Source organism: Schistocerca nitens, chromosome 8 (assembly GCF_023898315.1).
Source record: "Schistocerca nitens isolate TAMUIC-IGC-003100 chromosome 8, iqSchNite1.1, whole genome shotgun sequence".
Taxonomy (NCBI): Eukaryota; Metazoa; Arthropoda; class Insecta; order Orthoptera; family Acrididae; genus Schistocerca; species Schistocerca nitens.
Window position 1 is genome coordinate 591,300,606 of NC_064621.1, and position 20,616 is coordinate 591,321,221.

At 41.7% G+C, this 20,616-nt stretch overlaps 1 protein-coding gene across 1 annotated transcript in view; it reads right to left on the reverse strand.

The window, feature by feature from the left end:
• LOC126198789 (carbonic anhydrase-related protein 10-like) overlaps nucleotides 1-17,569 on the reverse strand; it is a 367,685-nt gene extending 350,116 nt beyond the window's left edge. The window contains exon 1 of the mRNA XM_049935358.1: nucleotides 17,451-17,569. Within this exon, the coding sequence (XP_049791315.1) occupies nucleotides 17,451-17,532 (82 nt within the window). The 5' untranslated portion in view covers nucleotides 17,533-17,569. The remainder of the gene's footprint in view (nucleotides 1-17,450) is intronic.
• Between the last annotated feature and the right edge of the window lie 3,047 nt (nucleotides 17,570-20,616).

Sequence of the window (20,616 nt, forward strand, 5' to 3'; positions counted from 1 at the left end):
TAGAATAATAATATAGGTGGAATGTCCGAAAAGTATCTACAAGTTGGCAGGAGACATGGAAGTGATCCTGATAACGACGAAAGGAGCCCCACTAAGTGTTTCTCAGTACCCTCCAGGATCATAAATTGGAAATCTGGCTACAATACGAGTTACACTTCAAAATCATACACATGTGGAATCTACTGATAATATTCAACGTGTCAGAGTTGCCCTTCTTGAGAAATTTACACCAAAATCATGTAACGGGAGATAAAAGGACTTAGCCCTGAACCGCAAGCAAGTAAGCACAGTATCCTTCCGGTTATGATTCAGTTCACCCACTGAATCACGTAGAGAAGAAGATTTAACTTTAATCTGAATTACAGTATGTCGGACTATCTGTTTATATACCACACGCATTTCCGCTAACGAGGTATCAAGTAAACTGGAAAAGTAAGTAAATAACAATGGTGCCGCGTGGAGTGGTCTCTGTCAGAGATTACGCGGTCCATCCCGCCGGATGTTCGAGTCCTCGCTCGGACGTCTGTGTGCCTTTCTTGGCATAAATCTAAGTAGCGTGTAAGTCTAGGGACTAATGAGTTCAGCAGTTTGGTCCCTTAGGAACTCACACACATTTGAACGATGATAATCAGTAATGATAAATAATTAAAACGGGTATCGAACGCAAAACTACAGTATCTGTACTGAAATGGTCTTGTTGAGCTGACATTTTCTGTAGTGATGTATGAAATTACTGAAGTCGAAATCTGTTAATCAAAGCGATGTGCAAGGCTTGTAGAAAACACTATTCCATATTTTCAGAGGTGATAATAGGGACCTAAACAAGGGAAAAAAATGTTTCAGTACACATGGGCTCTAAAATGCGTGTCCTAAGAGCTAAGAACACTTGTTCATTTTCTCTGCTGTGAAATACATCTTTCTTACAGCACGTTCTTTGTTGTTGCGGATGACCCACAGAATACAATAGACAAATAAGGACAAATTCCTCTGTTATTGTCCTTGAATACAGCACCGAGTACACTACTGCTTGTATTGCTACTGCAAACCTTGTTCCCAGTTCTGCGTAAATGCAACGCATACATTCATTCTATTGGACCCAAACTGTATTCTGACAAGTTTGTGAAATGCTTTTACATTGTAGTTTCATGTACGCTTTACACATATAATGCAAGCTTACTATTCCATTGGGGAAGTGTCACACTGTTCTGTTACGGTCTGTCAAATGGAATCAACCATCGATCCCTTGTGCACTATACTAAAATATATCCATAATGGAGATTACAGTCTGCACAACTATTCAGCCGTCTTTTTCAGCGAGTAACAGATTCCAGTTGCGGAGCAGCGAGTTCTGCAACGAGTGAAATTTCATTCCGAAACAGGTATACTTAGAATTTCAGCATCTATGGTGATTAGTCATTCCTCCTGTCTGGCCGACCCTACATGAACCGTTGCTGTACCCGTATCATGGAAAACGTGTGAAAGCCCTTCGACCACAAAATGAGACTGCCAGAAAACACTTCTGCTAATGGCTGTAGTAAATATAGGATTAAAATTCTGTTTCCACAACAATAATGGCGTTCACAGACGAGTGTGACTTCACGCAAGATGAAACTGTTGATTTTCGTACCGAACATTTGTTGGCTGATGCAAATCCACACTCAGTTGAAGAAGTAAGGCATTACCACCGATTTTCAGTTAATATATGTTCAGCAATAGACTAGTGGGGCCTTACCTATTACCAAACAGTTTGACTAGTGCAGGGTATCCTCATTCCTGCCACAAGACTTCGCACCACTAGAGGGGGTATCATTCTTACAACGGCTGGAGTTGGTGTTCATCGCATGATGGGAATACCAGTCCATTTTTCCAAAATGTAATGGGCAATGGAGAGGTTCGGGAGGTACAGTACGTTGACCAGCCAGTTCCTTCGATCTTCACCGCTTGGACTTTTGGTTAAGAGGTCGAAGTCTTTGGTAAATGCAAAACCCATTAATGACATACAAACTGTACAGGAAGGCGGCATCATTGCCTCCCAGCGCATCTGTGACCATCATGGAGTTCTTCAGACAGTGCTTGATTCCGTAAGACTGAAGACGTCAGACAACAAAAGACACATTGGAAACCTCCTTAGCGATGGCAGGTCGTACGTAATAGCAAGCGGATCACATCAGAAGCTCGTCCGTGTTAGTGTGATGCAGCAATGTTTTTTCCTTCGTTTACTTATTTGTTTACTGCATTCTGCGTTACAAACTGCTTGCACTGAAAGAGGTGTGTTTCACAGCAGGGAAGAGAAACCACTGTCCACCGGGATTTTTCATGTGTCGGTTCATTCTATCTCTTCTCAATAATTTCGTACGATTATGCTAAGCTACGCTATTTTTTATTGGCTAGTACGTGTGGGAAACTATGCATACATACTGCACAAAATTACTGTAGGGTGCTTTACATCTTTATTTACTGGGTGATTGACGGAAATTGTGCCAAAAATTGAACAAGGCGTAGGAGATGCTTAGTCAAGTACATTCAGAAAGCGAACATGGCGTATAGAAATTGAAGAAGATACGAGCTTGAACATCACTGAGCTGAAGTAAAGCGCAGGGCTTTGCTTGAAAGGAATATTTGGATCCAGAGAGGCCTTTACGTATCTTCTTCTCTTATGAAATGAAGCACATTGCCTTCATGTCAGGAAGTTCCACCAACTGTTAATTACCTTTGCTGTTTATCTTTTCCCTTTGTTGTTTATTCTTTTCTCACTCGTTACCACGAAGTTGTTCTGTTAAATGTAGTAGAGTCCGAGACTCTTGAGCCAAACACGAGACAAGCCTGTAGTCGAGCGATGGGAAGCCCAATTGGAAATATGTCGAAGGGGTTACTAGATCCAAAGTTTACCTTACAAGCAAAGCAAACCTCCTGAAAATCCTGATCAGGAACACTTGTTGAGATTTGTTTTTAATTTAATTTTAGGACAATAAGTCCCACACAAAAAATTAAGAAAGCCTAATATATATATACGAAGCTGTACCTAGAGTAGTAAAGTCAATGGCTTGCTTTACATAAGCGGTGCATCTGGATTTATGGTTATTGTTTACGCACTGGTAATACCGTTTTCTCCATACTGTACTCAAATTTTGTCTCCACCGACTGCGATTCTGTTGATTACAGTAACAAATTTCGTGGCAGTCGTTGTGTAACCCATTTGCGGCATAGCTGAACTGCATATTATCGATACTTTATTTCAGCTATTGCAGCCATTCATATGGTTTATGGGGAAGTTAAAGATGATGATCACGTTTCTGAAAAGTTTTACAGGGAAGAAATTCCCAGCAGGAATAGCTGATCAAGGCGGTTGCTTATTTCCTTAGTTCGGTGACTGCCGGAGACTGGTTTTTTGAAGTCATGAAATGAAGGACTTGCAAACGGGAGCCCCACAGGCACAACCATGCTCGCCGAAAAGACGATAGAAATTTTTGAGAGGTTCCCACCACAACTGAATGCACGGTAGTACGGACAACAGATGCTTTGCACGCTAGCGCGTCGAGACTGCTTCGAGAGGGCCATTTTCAGCGTGGATCATCATCCGAGAAAGGCACTGCTACACGATTCGTTGCACGAGTGTGGTACTACCATTAAGTGCCTCAGTTACATGTTTCTGACCAGATTTCAGGTCCCATTCACTCGTAATCCTGTTATGAAAAGCGGGGGGAAACATGAGTGGGATGAATATAACCCTTACGCGAAAGTTGTGTGAGAGTTTTCCGTAAATATCAAAGTTGGTTTTCGACACGACCACTGCATCGAGCCACGTCTAACATATCTCTTCAAAGTACCTCCAGCTCCTGTAAAACTCATCACCTAATTTGCTGCATAACTATTGACATTTATTGTGACACTCTGTCTGTGATTCTATCTTGCTAGACGATTCGCATTACTACTACGCAAATAACTACAAAAAAATGGTTGAAATGGCTCTGAGCACTATCGGACTTAGCTTCTGAGGTCATCAGTCCCCTAGAACTTAGAACTACTTAAACCTAACGTACCTAAGGTCATCACACACATCCATGCCCGAGGCAGGATTCGAACCTGCGACCGTAGCGGTCGCGCGGGTCCAGACTGTAGTGCCTAGAACCGCTCGGCCATCCCGGCCGGCAATAACTAAAAATTGAACTAAACCAAACTCCGTACAAAAAAGCCTCGGAAGGCCAATGGCACTGACCGACCGCCGTCTCATCCTCAGCTTATTGGCGTCACTAGATGCAGATATGGAGGGACATGTGGTCAGCACACCGCTCTTATGCCCGTCGTCAGTACTTGTGAGCGGAGCCGCTACTTTTCAGTCAAATACACTCCTGGAAATGGAAAAAAGAACACATTGACACCGGTGTGTCAGACCCACCATACTTGCTCCGGACACTGCGAGAGGGCTGTACAAGCAATGATCACACGCACGGCACAGCGGACACACCAGGAACCGCGGTGTTGGCCGTCGAATGGCGCTAGCTGCGCAGCATTTGTGCACCGCCGCCGTCAGTGTCAGCTAGTTTGCCGTGGCATACGGAGCTCCATCGCAGTCTTTAACACTGGTAGCATGCCGCGACAGCGTGGACGTGAACCGTATGTGCAGTTGACGGACTTTGAGCGAGGGCGTATAGTGGGCATGCGGGAAGCCGGGTGGACGTACCGCCGAATTGCTCAACACGTGGGGCGTGAGGTCTCCACAGTACATCGATGTTGTCGCCAGTGGTCGGCGGTAGGTGCACGTTCCCGTCGACCTGGGACCGGACCGCAGCGACGCACGGATGCACGCCAAGACCGTAGGATCCTACGCAGTGCCGTAGGGGACCGCACCGCCACTTCCCAGCAAATTAGGGACACTGTTGCTCCTGGGGTATCGGCGAGGACCATTCGCAACCGTCTCCATGAAGCTGGGCTACGGTCCCGCACACCGTTAGGCCGTCTTCCGCTCACGCCCCAACATCGTGCAGCCCGCCTCCAGTGGTGTCGCGACAGGCGTGAATGGAGGGACGAATGGAGACGTGTCGTCTTCAGCGATGACAGTCGCTTCTGCCTTGGTGCCAATGATGGTCGTATGCGTGTTTGGCGCCGTGCAGGTGAGCGCCACAATCAGGACTGCATACGACCGAGGCACACAGGGCCAACACCCGGCATCATGGTGTGGGGAGCGATCTCCTACACTGGCCGTACACCACTGGTGATCGTCAAGGGGACACTGAATAGTGCACGGTACATCCAAACCGTCATAGAACCCATCGTTCTACCATTCCTAGACCGGCAAGGGAACTTGCTGTTCCAACAGGACAATGCACGTCCGCATGTATCCCGTGCCACCCAACGTGCTCTAAAAGGTGTAAGTCAACTACCCTGGCCAGCACGATCTCCGGATCTGTCCCCCATTGAGCATGTTGGGGACTGGATGAAGCGTCGTCTCACGCGGTCTGCACGTCCAGCACGAACGCTGGTCCAACTGAGGCGCCAGGTGGAAATGGCATGGCAAGCCGTTCCACAGGACTACATCCAGCATCTCTACGATCGTCTCCATGGGAGAATAGCAGCCTGCATTGCTGCGAAAGGTGGATATACACTGTACTAGTGCCGACATTGTGCATGCTCTGTTGCCTGTGTCTATGTGCCTGTGGTTCTGTCAGTGCGATCATGTGATGTATCTGACCCCAGGAATGTGTCAATAAAGTTTCCCCTTCCTGGGACAATGAATTCACGGTGTTCTTATTTCAATTTCCAGGAGTGTAGCTCCACAATTTGCCTCACAAGGGCTGAGTGCGTCCCGCTGGCCAACAGCACTTGGCAGACCGGACGGTCACCCATTCAAGTGCTAGCCAAGCCCAATCATTCTTAACTTCGGTGATGTGACAGGAGCCAGTGTTACGAATGAGGCAAGGCCCTTGGCAAGCACAATAATGGGTGGAGGATATTACAGCTCCTCTTGCAGAACTGCTACAGTGGTGTACACTAATGGGGAATAACTAAACTGAGGCTAAATCCCTATAATAACATTTGGAGTTCCCTTGGGATACAGACAGTTGACAAAAATATGGAAGCGTTGCAAGAAATTCATCATTGAGCATATGTGCTGATGATAGCCTCGATTTCAGGTTTTGTATCTTACCACGAACGGCAATTACCTCAATACGTTGAAAGTGTCAAGCGTGGTAAGAAAAGTGAGTGTGTAGTTGTGCGTGCATGATGTCGGAGCTAAGTGAATTCGAACGTGGACAAATCGTTCGTCACCTTGTAGACAATGTAACAGAGGTGCGTGGTGGCTCAAGAGGTACCGCTGCGAATACTTATATCGCATACAGGGAAATCAGAAAGACATCATCCATTAAGTCACAACCCCGGACGAAAGTGTTCAGTGACCGCCACGGTTGCTGAACACGACTGTCACGGAAAATAGGAGGAAGTGGACTCCAGATATCACAGCAAAACTTAAAGTAGTACTAGCGGACCTTGTCAGAACTAAAACAATGCAAAGTGTGCTGCTGTAGCAGGGAACTGCAGGGCGAGATGGAATTACAAAACCTCTCCTCAATAAATACAAGTGCCCCTAACGGGAAAACGGGATGTCGAAGCAATGGAGCAATGGAAAAGGTTCATTTTGTCGGGTGACCCCGTTTGACATTGTTTCTAGATTCTGACATAATTTACGTCCAAAGAGTGAAACATTGCGGGAGTTCGGTGACAATATCGACAGCCATAGCGTGGTATTCCATGAGACTGGTAGATCATATTACTGACGAGGAGTATTCGACCTTTTTGGCTAATCAGTTTCATCCTGGTGTGTAATGTTTGTTTCCCAGTAGTGATTCTGTGATCCAATACGACATCGCCAGTGTTCACACAGCTCGCATCACCCAGGTCTAGTGTTGAGAGCACCAGGATAAACTGTCACATATCCCCCGGCCGCCACAGCCGTCTGACCTTTGTGTGAGTGAGCCTTAGTAGTCCGCTTTGCAGAGAAGGGTGGGTGATTGCTGTCCATCTCCACTATTTTGCAGCATTAGTGTTATAATATTCCGTGAAAACCATGTAGAAATTGCGTCCATCCATAGTGAGACGGCTGGAAGCAGTTCTGAAAGCAAAAGTGTCTGCTACGCCGTATTTGGAGCATGGTAGCGTGTTATCTCTGTGGTGTTTCCACACTGTTCTCGACTTCCTGCACCTGAAGAATATTTGTTAGTTAGCGTCTCTTCGAAGCAGCGTCGTCGTAGGGGCTAGGAATGGACCGTTCAGTTTTCTTATTGGTCCCGCTGTTTTCCTGAGACCGTCCCGTGTTTACTGCCCCCCAATTTGTATTTCCCAGCAATTTTAGCTGTCTCAAATTCATCTACGTTTACATACAAATGATTTCTCTACAGTTTACAATTGACTGCATGGCAAAACGTTCATCGAATCACCATCAAGCTATTTCTGTTTCCTTCCACTCTTGACAAGCGCTCTGGAAAAATACACTCATATCTTTCTGTGTGAGCTCTGATTTCACTGATATTATTGTGATGATTATTCTTCCCTATGTAGGTGGGGGCCAACAAGATATTTTCACACCCTGAGAAAAAAACTGGTGGGAAGATCCCGCTGTAACAAGAAACGTCTTTGTTTTGATGATTTCCACCCCAATCCATGTATCATATGCGTAGCGCTCTCTCCCCTATTTCAGCATAATAGAGAACAAACTGCCCTTCTTCGAACATTTCCTATGTTCTCCGTCGATCCTATCTGATGCGAATCTCATACCGCACATTAGTACTACAGAAGAGGATGTACAAGCATGGCGTAGGGAGTCTGTTTAGTAGATTTGTAGCATTTTCTCAGTATTCTGCCAATAAATAATTGCTATGCCCTACCTGCAACATTTTACCTGTGTGATCTTTTTAACTGAGATTTATTCGTAATTGTAATAGCTTAGTCCAATTTAAGGCCTTCAGATTTGTCTGATTATGTGTAACCGAAGTTTAGCGGACTCCGTTCGGTACTCACATGCATGTCTTCACACTTTTCATTATTTATTCAAGTGCCACTTTTCGCACCATAGACATATGTTGTTTAAATCATTTAGCAATTTATTTTAACCATCTTATGACCTTATACGACACCAAATAACAGCATCAGAATCTACGACTGCTACTCAGATTGTGTCCTAAATAGTTTATGTAAATCAGGAACAGCAGCTTTGACAGGAAATAACAACTGAGACAATAGTCAATAAGCACCCACTTTTATTAGAAATCCGTCTTGAGGTTTGGTGTCAAAAACGTTGTGGAAATCTATAAATAATGATGTAATCAATTTGATATCCCTTATCAATAGTATTCATTATTTCGTGAGAATAAAAAGCTAGTTGTGTTTCACCAGAGCAATATTTTCTGAATCCCTGTTAGCTGTTTGTCAATGAATCGTTTTCTTTTAGATGATTCATATTTTTCGAACACTGCTTATGTTCCAAAATTCTACTCCAGATCGACGTTAGCGATAGGGATCTGTAATTTAGCGGATTCCTCCTGTTTCCCTTCTGGGGTATTGGTGCGACTTGTGCAACTCTACAGTCTTTAGGTACGAATCTTTCAGTGAGAGATCGGTTGTCTATGATTGCTAAATACTGAGTTACTGTATCACCAAACTCTGAGAGGAACATCACTGGTACACAGTCAGAACCGCAAGCCTTGCCTTTATTAGGTGATTCAGCTGCTTTGCTACACGGAGCTTATATACTTCTAGGTTTCTTTTGTTGGCAGTTGCTCTTGATTCGAATTCCGGAATACTAACTCCGCCTTCTTTGGTGAAGGAATTCCGGAAAATCGTGTTTATTAACTCTGCTTTAGTGTCACTGTCATCAGTTACTTCACCGTTGTTATACTGCAGTGAAGGTATTAATGTCATTTTTCCGCTGGTGCAATTTACATACGACCAGAATCTCTTCCAATTTTTGGCCAGATTTCGAGACAGAATTTCGTTCTGGAAAATATTAAAAGCATCTCGCATTGAGGTTCACGCTACATTTCACCCTTCTGTAAAACTTCGCTAATCTTGTGGGTTTTGCTTTCTTTTAAATTCAGCACGTCTTTTTCGTAGCTTCTGTAGCAGTCTTCTGAGCTGCATAGTGCACCATGGGGGATCAGTACCATCTCTTATTACTTTACTTGGTATATGTCTCTCAATAGCCGTCGATACAATTTCCTTGAAATTCAACCACATCCGGTGTACGCTTTCATATTCAGATTGGAAAGAGTGGAACTGTCTCTTAGGAGGGTATCAAGCGAATTTTTATCTGCGTTTTAACAAGGATGTATTTGCATTTATTTGCGGTGGGTTTGGATGTTATGGTATTCAGTCTCGCTGCAGCTTCCTTGTGGTCACTAATCCCTGTATCCATCATTATAATCCCTATTTGCTGTGGATTATTTGTTGCTGAGAGTTTAGGTATGTTTTCGTAACCATTTAAATTTCCAGTGCGCTCCTGAATTAATTGTTCGAAATAATTCTCTTTGAATGCATGCAGACCTATTTCATACGACGTTTTATACCTACCTCCTTTTTTAATCACGTATTTTCGCCAACATATAGATGGTATATTGAAGTCACTACATCCATAACTATATATAGTGGGGTACCCATGTGAAATGAGACTCAATTTTTGTTAAACTGTTCAGCAACCGTATCAATTGAGAGGGGGGGGGGCGGTAAAAGGAACCAAATATAAATTTATACCGGTTGGGAACTATAGCCTTTACACTAACTCAAAGGAACTATCTACTAGGATTTCATTACAAGGTAAACTACTTCTGACAGCAATAAAAACTCCACCAACAACTTTATCAAATCAATCCTTTCTGAACACGGTTAGGTGCTTCGTAGAAATAGCAGTTGAAATTATTTCCGGCTTTATCCAGCTTTCCGTACCTATTAACGATTCCAGCTACAGTATTTTGTATTAGCGCTTGGAGCTCTGATTCTTTTCCAACACTTCTATCACAATTTACAGCTACAATACCGATTGCTTCTAGGCCCGCTTTCTTGTGTTTCTCTTGCACCCTTTTAGTCCCGAGACCCCCTAAACTAAAAAAAAAAAGCGGCTAGTTCCATCCAGACAACAACCGCTACCCGTGTAGCCGCTTCCTCTGTGATTACAGTCTAGCTTTATACATGTTGTAAATAGCTATTCTTGTGTTTCTCTCTTGTATTACTGATGACCTGAGCTCGCAGCACTTCTCATAGTTTTACGGTTAAGCATTGATGAACTGGCTAGTTATTGGAGAAACTTCAATACTCTCTAATACATTTATTGTACTAAGGCAGAGATTAGAACCTGTCTTCCTTTCATACAGCAAAATGATACTGTGATTACCTCAAATTACTTAAGCTGAGACTTCTTTCTTACTTTGTGATCCAACGTTCCTTGGATTGTTCCCACAAAACCTCTAAACTCAGTAAATTGGCGGTATAATACGGGAAGGCTCAAATATTCAGATCCTGAGACTTGCTCAGTCAGTATATTGTAAATAACAATATTGGCTTATATTGGTTTTTCGCTGTCTCTCTGCATCATTTTTTCTCTGTAGAAATGATCATATTTTTTCAGCAGAGTCGCTTAGTAATAGACAATTTCTCTTGTATTTTTTCCTTTGAACAATCTGCAAAAAATAGATCATCCACAAATTACAGTGTCAAAGTTTTTATCTCCTTACTTCTGTCGGTCAAGGTGCGGTTACTTTGCGTATATACATTTTTTTCTGAATACACGTGTTTTGTTATTACAAAATTGCTGTGCAGTGACTTTATCGAATTAGTAATATCCTGCAGCAAATCAATGTTATGTCCGTCAATTGCCTTTTAGTTGAGAAAGACTAGTACGTTTCATCTCTCCATGATCTGAGTAAATGAAAATTCAATCTGTACTACGTCTCCCCTTTCGGAATCTTTATTTGACTTCCATTACAACGGTTTCCTTATTCGGAGCATCATCTTGGTGAAAGATTTTTGCGCATACTTTGCTGCAATATTATAGTGCACTCATGTGCTGTAAATATAGCATTGAATTTTCTCATTTTACTAAAACATGAATTTTTAATGGAGTCATTCCATTCGTCAGATAAAAAAGTATATAGTAATTTTACGTTGGAAAAAATTATCATTCTCTTGATAAAAGCTTCTTGAAAGTATATATTAAGAAATGTGATGTTATAAATTTTGCGTGTATTTCATATTGTCATTTAATACAGTATTTCGAGAAATATATGTTGAATGGAAATGATATGCACTTCTTTTTGTTACTGGAATAGTGTCGCAATGAACACAAGTTAAACATGTCTTAAAAATGTACGGGTCATAAACGCAAAACTAATTCGACTTTGAGTGAGTCTGCTCCCATGCAGTGATTGCTTTACTGATAGTACATGCAACAGAATAAAATTACCAACACCTATTAATTGAGGGTGTGGCAGTAACTGCCGTAGATTTTAATTGGAGATCCGCATCGTTAATTTCAATGTTGAGCAAGAGCCTATATTAGTTACGTAAACATTATAGCACTTATTCGTTTTGTTTCAAAATGATTTTTATTTCTTCATTTCTGAATCATAGCTTGCATTTATCCCAAACACTTGAAGCTAGTAATGCTTGACAACTGGAAATTTTTTGTTTGTTAATTTCTTTCATATACAGATACAGAAAGATACACTCAACAGCAATGTTGAATATTTATGAAATGTGAGGGTCAACAGTATGTTTCTATAATATCTTCTAGTGGATTAGACCCACGATCTGAAAGCGATGCATCAGCTGCAGAAAATTGTATCTGAAAATAAACTAAATGTCATCTGCTTTTTATGTACCACATATGTTTTTACGTGCTGAGGGATAATATTCTGTTATATACACAATTAATTAAAAGGCCTCTTAAAAATGCTCAAAGCAAGTGAGATGGCCCAGTTAGCTACAGCAAAAGTAGTTAACACGTTAATATGTTCGATGAGAGATTCTTCCATTAATCGTGATATTTCTAGTCAAAGTATATTGTTACCACAGTGAATATTCACATATCAATTCAAGTCCAAGTTACTCTACAGTTAGAAATACATGTACTGGCGGAAAGAAAGTTATTTTTCTTTATTACATAGAATGTTTTCGAAACACAAGCAATTCATGGTCGTACCTTCAAACAAAATAAACGTAGTCACATATATTGATAAGTTGGGATGACACCAATGTCTTAGGTAAATTTGCTTCTGTTTTAATCCGTGATGTTTCAATGCCGATAAATGAATAGTGTTATGCAGGTAATAACATATTGCATTGCATCCTGTGAGGTCTGATTTTTACGATATAGGTAATTAATACCAAAACGATGTTTATATTCAGTCAAGAATAATAATCTTCATTGGTATTTACTGTAGATTACATAGTTAGAGAAATGTTCCATAACTGATATGGAAATGGCTTACAGAAATGTCTGACTAAATGCTACATTCGTTGTATATTTTGTAAGTAATGATGCTAGAAAAAATCATGTTGATAGAGCCACAAATGTTCAAGTAGGTATTCTGGAAATGAATACCTCTCACTTTTGAATAAATTAGCCAGCAGTATGAACCAATTCTAAGGCAGCAATAGTTAGGAGTGAGTAGACTGATAAAATATAACAGATCCCCTGTTTAATTTCTAAGATAAAGGTACGTTGGTTGTTTTGTATTTTGTAGAAATTCACTGTGATGTTTCAGTACGACACATTAAAATTACGAATTATAAGCAGATAAAAATATCTCTGTGGACATTCTAAAACATCGTTTACGTACACTGTTAGATGATCCTGAACTGACAATTAAGTTCAACTGTGTAAAATGCTAAGGTCTTCTTAAACAAAAATTTGACTGACGTTGTAAGATATCCATAGTGACAATATCGCTTATGTTTCCCTACGCCAAAATATAGCAACCGATGTGGACATCAACTTGGGTATTGCTTTGCACTGAAGGAGTAAACTGCCTGAAAATGAGGTACTAATCTTTGACATAAAGCATGCAACTGCCAATAAATTCATTTGTAACTGATCAAATAGATAGGTTCTCAAAATGTTTGTCATTTTTTTACAGGTTGTAGCTCTTCAGCTCTGTAAAAACATCCGGGCTGAAAGATTTGTAGCGTACAATTTCGTAAGGAACTAAATCTGAAAAAATGGCTCTTTCAAGTAAAGGTCGCTGGAGAAAAGGATGCTACACATTAGTACTACAATTGAAGCTTGCACAGTTTATTTTGCATGGCAAAGCGTAGCCCAGTAGCGAAATTCCGGAAAAGCAAAAGTTGAAAAATTGGTAGCGACCTTTCTAGCAAATGGCCAGTAATACATTTTGCATAAATAGTTTGTGAAACAAATTTCTCAGTTTTCTTAACTCATTAAATAAAATGTTGTAATATTGCGTCTACCACTTAACTTGAAATCCATAGCAAAGGACTTCTTTAACGTCTTTCGGTGGGAATATGATTATCATTTTTATTAATGTACATTCTGTATCCTATCAATGTAATAGATACGATGATCACGCGAATTACACCCATTTGAGGCTTGCTGAAAACTCGCCATGTGATTCAAATGAAAGGAAGGCAAAGAAAGGTGGGGAAATGGGAGGTGTAGGGTGAAGGGAACGTGCACGCTACAACGGAGACACGTGACTACGAGCGTTAATGTTCTATTACGTCCCAATTCTTCCAAAAGATAACATGTCTGGCATTGGTTTGCTGATATTGGCAAGTGATGGAAGTAATTCCCTCCATTTCTACAGACAATATTTTCATGTATTTATATGAAGAACACAGGTCATTATGCCGTTTTAAGATAGAAGTAATGTTTAGTTCCGAAAGATTTTTTTAATTTTATCGTTTACGTTAGTATTTTGTAGAAATAAATTACTCTTCTATACTTCGTGCAGTCGCCTTCATATCTTGATATTTTATACGCTTTGTTAGCTCCCACAGATCTAGTATTTTCTTGTTTGTTCTCCCCCTTTTTTCTTTATCAACGTTTTTCCTCACGATTTGTTTGTGAACAACATATTGCGTCTACACAAAGTTTCATTTTTGTTGTTTATATAGTTAGCATGAGATTTATCGACTCAGTGACCAGTTTCAAAATATCTTCGTTGGAATTTTTTGCTGGACAAGCGGTTCTCACTGGCCTTTAGCAAAGCAAATTTGCTTTGCTTCTAAGAGTTTTCTGTCTGTCTACAAAAAGTGTTTAGGTTTTCACCTTCATTCGAGGGACACTCCGGTTAAGGTACCGACAAACTGTTCTTCTCTGCACAAAACAATCCTTTGTCTTCTTTCATAATAAGCACATATCGTTGTTGCCATAAATTTTTTGCTTTCTTTGTTGCACCTATTCTCTTCCGTAATTAACGTGCTTAAATAGCAAATCATATGTCGTAACTGAAGATCTTTCAAATATTGATGAATTATGTTCGTCTCATTTTTAAAATTTTTAATATAAGTAATTTTTTCTGTTAAATTTAATTTTAGTTTCTTCTTAATTGCTGCAAATCTTGAAAATGTGTTCCGCATATTTTTATCCATCTCAGCTACTAAAGGTACATCTTTCGCTAGCTTTATCCACTGAATGATAATTCTGTTCGCTTAATCTCCAAAGGTTTTCGTTTTGAAGGTTTTTCTGTTCAGGTGATAAGTTAAATATGGTGTTAAAACCCGATAAAGAGGAAAATGCATGTACGTATTTCCACGAAGGTCTAATAATTGTGTAAGTTGGAAAAAAAATTAGCTCCAAATTCTACAGGTATTAACTGATTAACTACTTACTTCGCTGGTATTTTTCTCGCGATTACTTACTTGCACAAGATTTAGCGGTCCCTTTCTTTTTCTTGCAATTCACAACATAGCGAGATTATTATCTGAAATACCAATGTCCACTGCAAGTGGACTTAGATGGGAATTTGATGTTCTGGACACTACAATATCTCTCATTAAAATCTGATTTACTATAATATTACTTAGCGTGTTGGTAGCCAACTGTAAACAGACTACATATGGAGCTATACAATCAAAAAGATAAAAAATACCCTTCCACTACAACAGAAAAATCAGAATATATTGGCAATCATTCTCTTGTACAGCCACACCCTTCCACAGAAAGAGTAACATCTGGAGAGGAAAATTTAGTGATGTACTGGCTATTCAAAGTGACATCACTGTCCGTCATTGATTAAGGAAACCGACGCCGGCACACTGTCGTCGGCTACTTGTGGTTTTAAGCTTTCATGCTGCCTGAAATGCACGTTTCTTGATATAAGGTCATTTATTTAGCAGAAAAATTGTTCAGCACAATACTTACAGTAATTTAACGTATGTGATTCTCCAGCCAATGACACTCATTGACGAATTTATGAAGCCAAACTAATTTCAGAAGCTATCAAACCTCCAGTGCTTCAGTAAGTTACAGCGCTTCTTTTCCATTTTAGATAGTTGAAAATCTCCCGACATACGTGGATGGTTGTCTATACAGCGTGGACAACAACGCATGGAAATACCCTTTTGTTGTAACACAGTGCGCAGAAATTACGAAAATGACCACTTGTTTTGGTTTGTGTTGGCATCTAGTAGTCATCTGAAATTGGCGGCGTTTATTTACACGATATACTCTTCAGTTTCTATTGTCCAAATCGTCAAGGTTGATGTTTCGTGTGTACAATTTTAAGTGAACTGCTGGTAAATTATAGTACTTTCTACCACATTAAATGTTGAGAGATGTGTTTGTAAACCACCTTTTTGAAGGCCACTCGCAGCAGTGGATGATAGTTAGGTTTTATAAATAATATAATGACGCGGTCGCGCAGAAACGCAGAAACGTTTTACTGGCGGCGACAGCACTGATGAAAAATTACGCCCGCGCCATGACATTCATATCCGTGGAGGTACTTGCCACCACCCACGCTTATGTAAATAAATAGTGAATCTTATTTTGGTGTAAATGCGTGGTGTAACTGTCAGACAGTACTCCAAGGAAAGAAACGATAATTTACCACAGAAATCAAATGTGGCTTACGGTTAGACCACATTAGAAATACGACAGTGTAAAAAAAAGTCGACGGAATTAGTTGATTTCAGAATTTTGTAACTGCTGCAACAACAGGCGTAAGTCACGTGCCAGACAACAAAATTTTCCCAGAGGAACAATATTGCATACATATATATCTGAGAAGAGATGTCTATAAAGCATGTGACAACAGGACTTCAGCTAAATGGGAGACGTGCAGAAGAATAATTTCATTATTATCTGGTTGAACGCATCGCAGAATTGTATCAGCAATCAATACTGAGAATGTTACGCGCCGTTTGTCGAATGTGTGATTCCTTTACCACAGCGTGTTTCGGTATTACACAAGCCCATTAACGAATGCTGTTGCATTTAGAAGGACAACAAGTTGGAGCAGAGTCTGAAACTGGAGGTTGGCACAGCTAAGAAATGGATGGGGAGAGAGGAAAATTATGAAATAACGTGACAGGACCGTGAGGCGAAGAATGTGGTAGAAATGAAAAACATCTTCAATCAGCGATGGTTTATCATCTTATGACCGAGAGTTGGTAAGCGTAATGCATTGCGATTTGAAGAAAAGGGGTGACTCCTGTCAAATTCAGAGAAAATGTTAGAGAAAATATAGATTTTTTACGCATTATAAAAGGAATGCATCAAAGTGTTAAACGAAAAGACGGAAGTGTCTGAGGGGCAGACCTGGGTCTCCTTTAGTGTCGTCCTCGTTGAGAAGCAGCCGTTTTTCTAATATACTTTGTGGTTACGCTCAAATGTTTCCTGTAGTTTATTCGTTTTTAGAAATTACTTTGACATACATATGAATTCTCATCGTTTGGGCTGTGATGTGTAAGTTACGTGATAGTACAATCTTTTGTGTATGAAGGACGTTGCCTTTAGTTATTAAATGACGTTTGTGAGAATGCTAAGCGCCAACTTGATATGTTCAAAGAAGAGTTTGTCTGTCTGACAATGAATGTTTGCTTCTTGTTGTTTACTTTTGACAGTTTGTTACGGCATAGTAATTTTTAAGGTATGAAATATTACGGGGCAATATATAGTGATTTTTATGGCTGTCAGTGTATCTATCATTATGACGTAATAAGCTGTGTTTAATTGGTTTAGATCGCTCGATAGCGGGACATTGTGATCCCGAAAAATGTTGTAGTAAGTAGATATTCCACAAATGGGGCGTAACATTCTCAGTGTTAATCTCACCTTTGCTGCAAATGATGTCGGGACGCTCACTTACCAGCGACGTCGAAAATTCGTCTAAGTAAATATCGAGCGTATTCAGGGGCAGAGAGTGTTTCTACAATAGCTAATGACATTGTTAAGCAGCATAGCGATCGCATTTTCAGCAGCGGCAGGGCAGCGGACGACTCACCGTGCAGCACGAGGCAGAGCGTTAGGGCGGCGGCGAGCACGTGCGTCGGCGGTGGCGTCGGAGGCGGCGTCGGCGTCGGCATGTCGCGGCGTGTGCCGCCACGCTGGCGCGCTGCGTCGTCGCCGGTAGCGCGTCGCCGCCGGACTGGCGTCGCGACGCCTGCCCCCCAGGTCGCCGCCGCCGAGCGCGCGGGCCCGCCTCTCCCTTCCCCTACCACTCCCCTCCACCCCTGTCGGCCCCCTCCCCACCACCCTAACCCGTCTACGGTAGCGCCGCTCGGCTCGGCGCGGTCCAAGCCGCCCCACCGCCGACAACCGGCGGAGCACCAGTATTAACCCAATTTCGAAAGAAGCCTTCGGATAACCCACATCCCCGGCCCCCCCTCCACATCGCGGGCCGCGCTCGACGGCTGTGATTGGCGGAGAGGGAGCGCGCCGAGGTGAAAGGTGCGGAGAGAGGGGGTTCCGACGGAGTCTGCCTGGGCAGGGTAGGGGTGGGGATGCGATGAGAAGAGGGATGGGAGATGAAGCTACGACAGGTGGAGAGCGCCGCCTGACTGTCTGGGTCACCTAACGACCTGTCCGTACTGGTGAATAACTACCAGATCGAACGCTAAATGGAGTTACGTGGGATAAACTCATCAACAGTTCACTTGGCAAGAGGTAAACTTAAAATGGAATTTTGTCGTTTATCGTATACAAATACACAAAAAATTTGAATCTTTTTGAGGTACTGTAAAGAGGAGGCTGCGTAGGGCGTTGTTCCGTCCCATAAACACACTTGATAAGTCTAAATGTCGTGTCGGACCTCCTTTTCCCCAATGTAATGCAGCAACTCGATGTGCCATGCACTCAAAAAATCGTTGGAACAACCCTAACAATGAACCATGCTGCCTCTATAGCGAAATTGTTGCTAGTGCAGGATTTTGTGCACAAACTGACCCCTCCATTACGTCCCATTAATCTTCGATGGTATTCATGTCAAGTGATCTGAGTGTCCAAATCACTTGCTCTAATTGTCCAGAAAATTCTTCAAAACATTTGGAAACAATTCTTACGTGGTGACATAGCGCGTTGTCATCGATAAAAATTTTATCGTCGTTTTGGAACGTGAATTACATGATTGGCTAAAACTGGTGTCCAAGTAGCCGAACATAAAAATTCGTCAGTGACCAGTTCAGTTGGACCAGAGGACCCCAACCCTTCCATGTAAACACAATCACCCCATTATGTAGTTACCACTAGCTTGCACAGTGCTTCTTCACAGCTCATGTCCATAGCTCCGTGGGGTCGCACCACCCCACACTCGAACGCTATCATTAGCTCTCACTAACTGAAGTCGGTTCTCAGCTGATCACACCACGATTTTCGAGTCTTCTGGAGTCCAACCGATATATTCACGAGGCCAGGAGAGGCGCAGCAGACGATGTATAGCTGTTAGCAAACGAAGTACATCAATGGCTGCAACTGGCCTCCAAGTAGTCGAACACACACATTTCCAGTCAATGATCTGTTCATTTAGACCTGAGGACCCAGACCATTCAATGTAACCATAGCCCACGCCATTATAGAGCCACCACTAACCGGCACAGTGCCTTGCAAATAACTCGGGTCCATGGCTCCATGGGGTCTCCATCGCGCTATGCTCGAAAGCTAGCGTCAGCTCTTACTAATTGAAATCGGCTCTCAAGCAAGCAGGCCGCGATTATCCAGTCGTCTATGATCCAACCAATATCGTCACGAGCCCAGGAGACGGCCCGCAGACTTTAATTTTTATTTTTATTTTATTTGATTGATTTATTTATTTATTTATTTATTGTCTCCTGACTGGTTTGATGCGGCCCGCCACGAATTCCTTTCCTGTGCTAATCTCTTCATCTCAGAGTAGCACTTGCAACCTACGTCCTAAATTATTTGCTGGATGCATTCCGATCTTTTTCTTCCTTTACAGTTTTTGCCCTCTACAGCTCCCTCTGGTGTCCTGGAAGTCATTCACTCGTATCTTAACAGGTGTCTTATTATCCTATCCCTTCTCCTTATCAGTGTTTTCTACATTTTCCTTGCCTCTTCTGTTCTGCGCAGAACCTCCTCATTCCTCATCTTATCAGTCGACCTATTTTTCAACATTAGTCTGTAGCGCAACATTTCGAATGCATCGATTCTCTTCTATTCCAGTTTTCCCACAGTCCATGTTTAATTACCGTACAAGGCCTCCAGACGTACATTCTAAGAAATTTATTCCTGAAATTAAGGCCGCTATTTAATATTAGTAGACTTCTCCTGGACAGGAATGCCCTTTCAGCAATTGCTAATCTGTTGCTGAAGTCCTCCTTGATCCGTCCATCGTTGGTTATTTTACTGCCTAGGTAACAGAGTTCCTTAACTCATTACACTGTTCATTCCTTTCAGCAGATCATGTAATTCTTCTTCAATTTCACTCAGGATAGCAATGTCATCAGTGAACCGTACAATTTATATCCTTTCACCTTGAATATCAGTTCCGCTCCTGAACCTTCATTTTATTTCCACCATTGCTTCCTCGGCGGACAGATTGAATAGTAGAGGCGAGAGGCAAGATCCTTGCCATACACCCTTTTCATACAAGCACTTCGTTCTTGGTCGTCCACTCATACTATTACCCCTTCGCTGATGTACACATTGTATATGCCCCTTCTCTCCCCCCACCTTACCCCTACTTTTCTCAAAATTTCGAAAATCTTGGACCATTTTATATGGTCGAACGCATTTTCCAGATCGACAAATTCTATGAACGTGTCTTGAGTTTTCTTTAGACTGGCTTCTGTTATTAACCAGAAGGTCAGAATTGCTTCCCTCGTGCCTTTACCTTTCCTAAAGCCAAAATTGATCGTCATCCTCAATTTTCATTTTCCATTCTTCTGTATATTATTCTTGTAAGCGACGTGGGTGCATGAGCTGATTGTGCGGTAATTCTCTCATTTTTCAACTCTTGCCGTCTTCGGAATTGTGTGAATGATGCTTTTCCGAAGGTCGGATGGTATGTCGCCTGACTCATACATTCTACACAGTAACGTGAATAGTCGTTTTGTTGCCACTTCCCCCAATGATTTTAGAAATTCTGATGGAATGTTATCTATCCCTTCTGCCTTATTTGATCTAAAGTCCTCAAAAGCTCATTTGTATTCTGA